The sequence below is a fragment of the Bradysia coprophila genome, unplaced genomic scaffold (genome assembly GCF_014529535.1).
Source record: "Bradysia coprophila strain Holo2 unplaced genomic scaffold, BU_Bcop_v1 contig_324, whole genome shotgun sequence".
Taxonomy (NCBI): domain Eukaryota; kingdom Metazoa; phylum Arthropoda; class Insecta; order Diptera; family Sciaridae; genus Bradysia; species Bradysia coprophila.
In genome coordinates this window covers 4,013,250-4,024,997 of record NW_023503584.1, presented here as the reverse complement: position 1 = coordinate 4,024,997, position 11,748 = coordinate 4,013,250, and the positions used below count along the sequence as shown (strand labels likewise).

Below are 11,748 nucleotides of genomic sequence, written 5' to 3'. Positions count from 1 at the left end.
GGATGAACAAATGAACCAAAACATAAATTTCAACGCACTCTGATATGAGAATATCTTGGAGAATATATCGTCAAATCACTCAAATACGACGCTGTGTTTGATTTGTGGTTGCCGCTTCAAGTTTTGAATTTTGAGCGGACTTACTCCCCCAAAGATGTCCTTCTATGTTACAATATCGTATAACGTATGAAATGTAGATCGGAAGAATTTCTCTATATTGCATTATTGCAAGCTTTGCGCTTTAACATTCTATATTCTAGATTAACGATTCCAACAATTCGTTCTATTGGTCGTATGGTGCAGTTTCTCTGACTGACAAAATTTCTTCTTATCATACCTCAATGTGGCAATAAAAAATAATGTTGTAGGAAGCAGACAATATTGTACAGAATTCGTATTACGAATGTTAGAGAAATTATTTGCATTTATCAGTAGCTTCCAGATTGAAATCATGAGTTACTTGCAAAAACGTTTGTTAGTTGTGTTGAAAATGCATGGTTCTATCATCTGGCATAAACAAGACATTTAGAAAATGTAATTATACAAAATGCCACGTCTCTGCATGCATAGAAATAGATAAATAAATCAGAAACTAATTGAAATGGAAATTTTACGATCTATGCTTCTGCGAGGGAAATGATGAGTGAAAACGAGTACTAAATATTTTGGAATCAAAACACAAAATTTGTTGAAAGTGTTTCCGACACCTTACCAATGTCATTCCAATTTCGATAAATATTCCATTTCAGCGATTTTTTGTTGATGCAATTGTATTTACCAGTGCCCGTTACATGGCTGAAATTACTACGAAAAAATAAATCAATTGCATGTATGACAGACAACACAAAGAAATTTCATTTTCAAAAAAAAAAAACTTTTTTTAAAAAACAAACTTTAAATGGGTGAAAAAGGGTATAAAACCGGGCAAGAGAGAATGTGGTGGAATTGACATAGTTTGAAATATTAATCAATACGCTCATTTCTTAACCAGTAGTTTTAGTGAAAAACAAAACTGCATTGAAAACTTCAAGTACCCACCTGGTATGGCAGTGCAATGAAATAAGCCTTTGTTAAATTTAAAACAATTGAAAAAATGTTAGAAAAACCAGTTAATTTGGAAACGACATGGGAGAACCGTATGCGAAGAAAAAATAGCTGGAGGATATGGTGGGACAGAGTTTATTTCCATTCTATTGTAGAAATAAATTAGAGTTAGGAAGAACGATAGAGTAAATAGCATTTGACTTGAAGGAGTAATAATTGACTTCTGGTTGAATAAAGAGAAATGTGTTGACAACTATTTTGTGTAGTCGTTTTCACCTCTACAAGAAAGACAGCAAAGTGTGGCTATTTACAAGGAAAAATTCTTTATATTCGTTATATACTCAAACCCTATATCCTCAAACCTAATTACAATTTTTTAGTTAATTTTCATAGAGTTATACTTCCACGTGTAGTACGGATTTCCATAACATCATTATTTCATTTAGCCTGCAACATTTCCGTTCGAATATAAAAATGTTTATTTTATACCGAAAGAAAATGGATTGCACAATAAAGCTAAACAGCTTATACGATAGGTATACAATACACGTAGGTATGCTCGGCAAAAATGTCCTTTCAATGTAAAGCATTTGAAGAAAAGGTAAAACATATAATGATGGCAGAGTCGGTATATATATATATGTGTATGAGGACGGAGATGAATTCAATCCGCATAATAACATATTTGCGGTTGAGCAGCTTTTTTTCACCGTGGATTTCGCATTGTCGGCTCTTATGAATAAATGGGTTGACTTTTATGTTGAACATAAAAAATCAATTTTTATATTCCAAGATTCGGTATAAGTAATGTTTCGGTGTTCGGCTATAAATTTTGTTTTTATTTGCCGTGAAAATTCTGTGATGAGAACTAATAAATTCTGTCGGATAAAAACCTCTTTGTCTAATAATAAAAGAGCTTCTGGTGGCATTACTCAGCCTAATAGGTTTACAGTAAAAATTTTATGCAAGTGTACAGACCAAGCTGCTTCATGTATATGAAACCTCCATCTGCTGCGTGCACATACTTGAAAAATAATTACAATTATTGAAGTTCGATTCTTTATCGTTTGTTGACGTTCTACGATTAGGGTACATAATGAAAACGAATGACTGAGCTGAGCATAAGTTTCATATTGCCAAGAATGAGAACGTTATTTGTGTGTAGTGTACATATGTTTTGTACGATTGATTTTAGGCAATTTCGCGAGTTGTAGCGCGAACGAAGTGAGGGGTCGAAAAAGCTAAAAGGCTCAGAAAAACCGAACGAAGGAAGTGACACACTTCTTCTAGGACCGGATATACTAAATCATAAGGGATTAAGGCGGGAAATTCGAAATTTTAAAGCTTTATAAGTAACTCGGATGTAGGAAACTTAGGCAAGTTACTAATTACGAAAAATTGTTGTTAATTCTGCCTAATTCCGTAAGTTCTAAAGGAAAATTATGAAAACCCAACTACTACTTTTTTGCATATTTTCGTAAAACGATTGAAAGTGCGCAGCAGCTGAGCTGGAAGAATTTTCCATGTACTTATAAGCGTATTGAAATACATTCCATACAAATCCATTGCTTCCTGGTCAAACCCGCCTGAATTTGTTGCTAAATTTGTAAAAGGAAAATATTTTTTGCAAGAACTTCGGAATTTCCTCAACCCAAGATATATAAACACTGAAGGTAATGTAAACCCGTAGCAGATCGGTTAAATTATGGATCCCGATCTTCAGTTGAATTCATTTTTGTAATGTTGTCATTTTCAGATTTTCTTGTTTCTAATGTTGTTGCACCTGCTCAGTTTGTATGGAATTGAATTCATCAGACAACTAGCTGCAACTTGACGCATACGAATTCAGTACGTGTGCAACATAAAGAAACTAAATTCACCTGAAAGTCGGGATCCACATTTTCATTTCCTTCAGTGTTTATACCTTATTACTCTAACCATAATCTACCAGCTGCTTGAATTTTTAACTTAAAACGCAGACCTCAAAAGGGTTACAATTTTTTTTGTATGGACGAGTTTTGAAAAATGAAGATACAAACATTTCAGAAACTGAACAAAGGTTTTTCATTTAAAAAATAATTGAAACGCAATGAACGTCCTGAAAAATATGTAATATTTAAAATAGGCCGCTTCGAGTACCACGTATTAACGAAGGAAATATTTGGAGACTGGATAAGTAAAATCATCTCCGTTTACATTGTCAGAATAAATTTTTACTTTTGTTTTCGTCGATGAAACACACCAATCTCAATCCATGAATGCCTTCAACGCTTGTCAAACCAGTGTTATTGCCTTCAGCAATAGAGTGTTATATGTTCTCGAGTGTATTCAGCATGATAAAGCAGGAGTAAAACAAAAACATTTCGAAAAATCATAGGCAGTAATCAATGATTACTAATCATATATTGAATAATTGGCAGTGAAAAATCAGTTTAACAAATTGGAAATGTGAAATTAATTCTCCAATTGTTTGGGAGGGTGTGCAAATACACACATCCATATTATATGCAATTGACGATGGATCCGCATTGATTGTAATTTAAAATGAATTGAATTCACAATTCCGCCGAACAATGAAATTAAACTAAAACTAATTTTGCCACAGAAATTATTAATACAATAGCTTTGTATTCATGTGCAAACACATTCACTTTGAGACACACATACGCTTTTATACACGTTGCTAAATTGCTTGAACGGTTGAATAGTTTCCCAGCTTCCGCTCGTTTCTGGTAGCTTTAACAGCATAATGCGTACGGCTTGTTGTAAATAAAATGCAAACAATGAGATATTATTGCTTCACTGAAACTCCTTGTGTCTGGTTAATTTAATGCTGGTGCTACCACAGAATCTTGTTTATGTCCCGTAAACATTCCCCATATATATAAACGACTTAAATGCAAGGAAATTGTCTGTAGTAATTACAAAGATAACCACTGGGATATGAATCTGAATCTACTACTCACAGCAGCACCCCTGAAGAATCGTGATTTTATCATCAAAGTCTACCATACACACTACAAACAATACAACCAATTTAGATCTGGCTTAGAGATTATTTGTTTTAGGGTGCAGGTGCACTTAAGATATAAGATATAAAAAAAAATCGTTTACATATCGCCTTAGAGTTGAACAGGCCGATCGAATTTTTCCGAATGTCCGTCTGTGACCGGATTTTTTCGAAGAAATTTCATACAAAATAAAAATTAAAAATAAAAATGATTTTACACTAAAAACGAGCCAAGGTTATGATTAAAGTTTGATAACAGCAACTATTGAACCCTAAACCATGAATTTTAAACTCGTCAATACTGACCCCTCACATACGGTTACTAGATCTTGTACTTCTTTTGTTTTAATTGAAACATTTCCCTATATAAGGAAAGAAAGCCTATTCTGAGTTCATCGTTCATTTTTATCGCTATTGTCTAGTATTTCAGCCTAATGTTTGTTACAAAATCTATTACTTCATTACCTTTAACATAGATTAAACTATTGGAGGAATTCATCGCATTTGTTCTGTGTTATTACAACACTGTCTATACGATCGTTGCGACGAATTTAATGTACTACTTATGAGCCTCACAGCTTCAAGACAATGAAGACAATACACTTTCGAGACAAAACCAACGTTAATTCTGCACACAAACATGATTACGTTTTACATAATGCATATAACTCTGTGCAATTGTTCCCTATAACTCAATGCTGAAGGAATTGCTTTGTTTATATTAATGTGTTGTAGAATTGGAGATTTTATGATAAAATCCAGCATAATTATTAACGTAAATATTACTTTGCAATTGTTCTCGTAGCGTTAGAACCACAAGTACAATCTCATTATAGAAAATATTATTCTTACACCCTGAAAGCTCGTTACATTTTACATTCCTTTAGGCATATAATGAATAAGATATAGCTCGTCGTCTTTACAAATTCTATCCATAGTTTATTGAAGCTGATGCTAAACGAAAGCATTAATTGAGTGGAATTTAGCAAGCAACTTGAAAAGGTTGAATATTTCCGTCATCTTCATCTCACGATGAAAACAAAAACGCTTTGCCTGCAGGCGACCCGTAACTGACACAATATGAATTCGAATATCCATTATTCGTATCGACTATATCATGAAAAAAATTATTCAGAAATTTCGGAGCTTTCGATTTGGAGAAGATATTCACCGCATTAGTACGACTCAACGAGTTTTATCCCTTAAGCCTAACATCGAAAAGAACGTACATTCCATGCATACTCATTCTTATGCATACACCTTGTACACGGAAGCAATCGATTCAATTTTCAAGCTGATTTTACCAGTATGTGTCAATGTCAATGAACTTCAGTTTCGCCCTCAAAAACTATCTCTGCCACACGTATGGCTGTTTATAATAAAATGTTTCATATGCTTTCCTTGAAATGCTAGTGTTACAGCAATAACAACTGCTGTACTGCTGTCTTGACTGAGTCTACTCATTTGACAATCTTTTTTTTTGAATTTTAACAAAAACGTGAAGCATTGGCCCACTACTTTGAACGAGTCTAAAAGTCCTGTCTCTAAATAAAATAAATTGTTTGAAGCACCACTTGATTTCGTGAAACAACCCCAATTGATTGTTATGGTGCGTTATTTTACAATCTTTGTAAATATCAATATTTCTCTACAACAATGAAAAACCATTTCGTATCTCCTATGAAAGGGACGGCCGGTAGGGTGGGTCGATTTTCCCAATTTTGAAATCCACAACCAGCAGGGTGTGTGGCTTGAAGAGACGAATCGATCTGTATCATTAGTTTTTGATGTCCGATTATTTTTTGAATATCCCATGACAACTTTTACCAGTTCAGCGCCTTACTTAGTTTTGAGATTTTTTTTTTCGTTGGATTCTCTTTAAATAGGTCAGTTGAAGACTTGTAATGATAAAATGGTTATTTGTGTACCTGTTTTGGGCGATTGATTTTAGGCAATTTCGCGGATTGTAGGCCGAACGAAGTGAGGCTTACAAGTGAAAGTGCCTAAAATCAACTGTCCCAAACAGGTGCACATGTAAGTTTTCATGCAGAGGGCCGGAAACCCGAGAAAATTCGAAAAATTTCTCTCATTTTCGGCCCTGAAGCATAAAAAGAAACTAAGTGAAGCTTTGTGAAAGAAAAAAATTTGTGAAATTGGCACACTTGTTCCACAATTTTCACATAAAAGTTCATAATTTCCACACAAAAAATCCATTTCGATAGTTTCGGTTTCGTAAAAGTTGTCATGGGATATTCAAAAGTAATCGCACGTCAAAAACTAATGATGCAGATCGATTCGTCTCTTCAAGCCACATACCCTACTGGTTGTGGATTTTAAAATTGGGAAAATCGACCCACCCTAACGGCCAGCATAATCGGCGGTATTATTATCGGTTATATTAGCTCTTTTGATCTAGCACCAGCCTAAAAAAAAAATCAGGCAAAATCTTTTACATCATCTGTATAAACATACATTTTGATATTATAAGATCACACTAGTCAGAGCGGGACGTTTATTTTGTGGTCGATAACAGATCGTTGTGTTACGCACGGAAACTGTTATAATTATCTACTTTATTTTAATTTATTTATTAACGTTTGCCTAACCTTGTATTCACATATACAAAATAAACGATAAAAGGATTGCTTTATGTATTTTTAGACAGACACATAAGATATCGGACGGTGTTACCTCATTACCTGTTTGTATGACAGAACACTTTTACATTAAAAACAGATCCGTTCCGGTACCAAGACTTCATAAAGAATTTCGCGCGCCCTTAGAAAAGTGTACAAAAGGGAAAGTTGAATTCGTGAAAAAGGTCAGGTTCAATGGATACTGTCGTTCTGGTCGAAGGAAGAAAAGCTTAGAGATTTTATTTAATTATAAATTTGCATTACAACAGCAGGTAGTAATACTTCAGAAGTGTATCAAAAGGAGTAGTTAACGAATCTATTACTTGATTTGTTGATCCAAATATTTTCTATACATAATTCAAATAAAATCTTTCACTTCCTCGGATATATCCGATATATCAACCGAGCGTTGTCGATAACAAATCCTAGAAAGATAAAGCGATAGATGAGATAGTACTTTTGATTGTTTTCGCTTAAATACATAAACTATACTTTCGTTAAAGTTTCTATTTTTAATCATTCTGTATCTTCTTCGAAAAGGAAAATGTATAAATGGAATATTCAAATGTATCTTTCCACTTCCCACTGAAAGTATTAACTCTCCAATAATGCAATTTTGCGCTTTATAAAAACATAAAAGTTTAATCAGATTAAAATATCTGCATAGAGCTTTCCGAATAGTTTTCAAAAAAAATCAATTCTGTTGTGAGCTCTCACTCTCTTAAAACATATATTACACTGGTTACGGCTCAGATCTGCTACACACACACACACACTCACATACAACATAAATACACACCTTTTACCATGCTTATGTTTATACATGTTCTACGCACTTTTCCAAAGAAATACGGACTTTCACTGTAATTAGGGGGGAACTAATGGTAATTTTACGCGAATAACAGGTGCGTGTTGGTTGAATTTTCCGTTTGATTTTTGTTTTTCTCAAAGAGTAAACTATAAAAATTAAAATTAAATTGTAATGAAAAGGCCTACCCTACGTGAACTAGGAGTGATATGCCCCTCGGTTGAAATTGATTGGGAAATGTCATATGGTCATTTTGTATTTTAAGACTTGTTGCTATAGCACTGAATAAAAGTCATAATAATGACTGGAGTTTTTCAAATCATTTCAAAATATTAGAAAAATTAAACTGTGCGGGTAGGAAGACATTAGTCGGAGAAAAAACACCTTTTACCTTGTGCTGTGTTTGTATAAAATAAATAAAAGAAGAAGTGGACTCGAAAGACTTGAAACTAGCAAACATAAGTTGAGTGCATTTTGATATTGCTATACAATAACAACCAAACCAACACTTCCAACATGTGCAACGCCATTCGTTCTTCGAATGCACGTCTGTTGACATCATTTAAGTCGCCTCCAAACGTTGTTATTGCCGGTGGCACTGGAGGAATTGGTACTTAAATTTGAGTCACTCTGTTTCTCGTTCCAAATACAAATTCAATTTAATTGTAAAGGTCGAGCCATTGCCATATCGATTGCACAACATTGTCCATCTGCCAGCATAACGATTATTGGTCGAAATGAAGCAGCCGCCAATGAATTTCTTCCGAAATTTAGTTCCAAATCCCGATTTCTGCGAGCTGATGTATCATTATTGTCTGAGATTCGTACAGTCACAAAGCAAATTCCAGCTGTAGACATTCTTATTATGACTCAAGGAATTTTAACGATGGCTGGATTTACGCCAACAGCCGAAAACATAGATAACAAACTTGCCTTACATTACTACGGTAGAATGTTGTTCGTACACGAACTACTTCCCCTCCTTCGATCGTCAGAGAACGGCGGAAAAGTTCTTTTCGTATTAGATGGGGTGAACGGAAATCCGTCCAAAATCAATTGGGATGACATGGCACTGGAAAACTCGTACAGTTTATCAGGTGCGGCTAATCATGCCATCACTTTCACTGACATCATCATACAGCACTTAGCGTCACAACCGGAAAATGCTAGTGTTACATTCACGCATGCATTTCCCGGTGCTGTTCGTACATCATTGGGAGATAATCTACCGTTTTATGCTCGAATTCCGTTAAAAGGTCTGATGAAATTAGGAGTTGGAACTAGTGCAGAAACTTGTGCTGAATATATGGTACATGGTATGCTAGGTACAGCAAGCGGCTCGCGATGCATAGATAATAAAGGCGAAACGGTTGAAAAGAAGAAGCCGGTGACGGAGGATATGATGCAAAAAGTTTGGGACCATACGTCTAAGATGTTTTCGAAAGGTGGAAACTAATTTCGATTTCGCTAATTTATTTAACGCATTTAATCCATCAAATTCTAATTTATGTGTATTTTCACGGGGCCACGGGTAATTTTATAAGTTCAAGCCAAAAAGCATCAATTGTTATTTGCGTACGTAATAAATGTGATGATATGACTAATAAAAAAGCATTGTCGTAAAACAACCAACCAATTTTATTGTTTGCGGTTTGTGCGCATTCTCACTTAGACCGAGACCATATATAATTCCTCGGTTTCTAATAGTATGCGAGTGATAACTGCTTCTAATGCCCAACACCCTAAAGTTCACTCAAGTTTCATAATTAGTGGAGTTATGGTGGCTGTATAAATGTTCACACTGAATGACTCTCGTGTGACGCAGCCAGAATACGATGAATTTTTGTATATAATGTCTAGCCTATATTTAGGCGAGTTATCAGTTATTCTCCTAGTTTTCCTCGGAGAGTATTTTTATATTTCAAGGTATGGCTCTGATAGCATTAAACTGGTTATTAGAGATGTTAGTGAGCAAAACAAAAATTGGGCTTTTTGAGTACTATAGTCTACGACTTTTCGTAATGAGTAGCTTGTCGTAATGAGGTGGACCTGCTTAGGCTGAAAAAAGGGCTTAATCGTGCATCTTAGAAAATCGTCATAACGATGATTGTAGGTTGTTCCGTATCGATTCCTGATTCTAATTTGATGTGGGGCCAAGACGGCAGCTCAATGGTTCTCTGGTGAGCGGCCATTATGTCCCTTTTTTTTCTATGATTTTGCATTCGTAAGCGAGAAGAGATATCTATCCACTTCCAAAGGATAAGTTATAGAGAAAAGTCTTATTTTTTTATTAAAATTTATTTTTTGACATTTGAATCCAAAATGGCAGAAAAACTTGGTCAAAGTCGAAAAAAAAAAATTCTCAAAGGAAAATCTCTGAAACCGATAAATTCGCAAAAACTTTCTTCAAAAGGTTTATTGAGAATTTGAAGAGGTACGTTTTCGTTTTTTATTTATTGAAATCGGGCAGCTCGTTCCGGAGATACGTCCGTAACAGTGAAGTCACCACATGTTCTTGATGTAAAAATACATCGAAATTATTGTTTATTTAGAATAAAAATTTACACGTATTTCCATGACAATCGACCTACAGTTGTATTTTCTGTAAATTTTAGTAGCTCAAGGCGTAACCGAGTTTCATATTTTCACGGAAACATGCTCCCTGTTCTAGAATTTAAGGATTTTGAAGGATCTCTGAGTTTTTTTTTTGATTCTCTTCAGGATTTATTGAACTGTTGAGGTGGTAGTGGGTCAGTTCCAAAACGTATGTCACTGCACATGCACAATATGTTCCCAGCTCTAGAACGTAAGTATTATGAAGGATATCTGAGGTTTTATTGGGTTCCCTTCTGGACTTTTGGGATTGTTGAGGTTATATTATGTTAGTCTCTAAAATTCCACCACCTTACATGGTATACCACGCCATCAGTTCTAGAATTTGAGTAATTTGACGGATTGGTCAAGTTTTTCTGGGTTTCCTTCTGGTCTTCTGGTGTTAATGATATGGTAGTATTTTGGTTCTCAAAATTCCTCCATCCAACATGGTCTACCCTCTTCCCAGTTCTAGAATTTTGAGGTTTCTTAGGATATCGAGTGCGAAGTATTTTATTAGGCTCTAGATGTGTAATTATGACACGAGGCCACACCGAGATTCATACAACGTTTTATGCAACAGAGCGACCTCTGAAAAATAACATTGCCTAACCACGCACGCACAACAAGTTGAAAATTCAAATATTTTATTGGACATTTCAATATTTGCGCTTCGTTCCTGAAATAAACGCTACGCTGGCTGCGCTTTACGTATCTACAAATTATCCTATCAAACATAACACTCGTTTCGCCATAGCCAGTGCGTGCCCGCACAGTCGAAAAAGAAGAAGCTCAAGTGTTGAACATGAAATTACTTTCTCAAAATATATATTCAAATGCCGTACGTAAACAAAATTAATGCTTCATTCATGTCGGCCAAAATAAGCGTAACAAAAGTTTTGTTTGCGCGAAATTTTCGCCAAACTTTAAGGCAATTTATCAATTTTATGCTTGCGGTGTAAGCACACTTATTTAAACCAATAATGGCATCAGTAGAATTTTGAAGAGGTGTCCATACGTCGACAAGAAAACAAAATTATCTATCGCTGTTGCGAGTAAATTTATAGGCATAAGTTATTGCTGGAAAAAAGAAAATTCAATTCAATTTTCTCGGCATGTTGGGTTCCTCTAACTGCAACAAAGTGTAATATACCATCACCGCCATCCAATATAATGATGAAAACAGCAGAAAAGAAAAATAGATAAACGATTTTCTCACTTTTCTCCTTGTTCGTTTCTTTTTTGCTCATTTCTTGTTTCCATAATGAAATAACCTGAACTTCCTTTATTAAATTTTCAGCGTGAAGTTCGATCGGAATGACATATTCGAGATATAAGACGCTCGACGCCTTATACATGTAGTCTTACTGCATGGGATATATCGTCTAGACCGGGTATTTGAAATATTAAAGAAGTGCGGTGGTGAATGGAATTTTCTATAAATAAATCCCCATCATTCTATAAAATAGGTGTATATATAACAGCACTCATACCGTACACGGCGCATACTTACATTTGATGAAATATCTTTGACGTGTTATGCCGTAGGCATTGTACGCTATTGCCTTGAAATGTGTTTCACGCATCATAATTATTAAAATTGCTGAAGAAATGTATCCTCCGGAAATTTCAAATAATTTTTTTTTAAAGTCAAACAG

At 34.8% G+C, this 11,748-nt stretch overlaps 1 protein-coding gene across 1 annotated transcript; it reads left to right on the top strand.

Moving 5' to 3' along the window:
- Window positions 1–7,756: 7,756 nt before the first annotated feature.
- On the top strand, window positions 7,757–9,122 carry LOC119079570 (oxidoreductase andH-like). Its single transcript, XM_037187551.1, has 2 exons — window positions 7,757–8,108; window positions 8,170–9,122. The coding sequence occupies exons 1-2, from the start codon at window positions 8,015–8,017 to the stop codon at window positions 8,952–8,954; spliced, it is 879 nt and encodes a 292-aa protein (XP_037043446.1). The 5' UTR covers window positions 7,757–8,014; the 3' UTR covers window positions 8,955–9,122.
- Window positions 9,123–11,748: the final 2,626 nt, after the last annotated feature.

Excerpts from the sequence above, each read along its gene's own strand:
- LOC119079570 (XM_037187551.1), top strand. The coding sequence starts at position 8,015 with ATGTGCAACGCCATTCGTTCTTCGAATGCACGTCTGTTGACATCATTT. Across the intron at positions 8,109-8,169 it reads CGGTGGCACTGGAGGAATTG|GTCGAGCCATTGCCATATCG; the intron begins GTACTTAAATTT and ends TTAATTGTAAAG.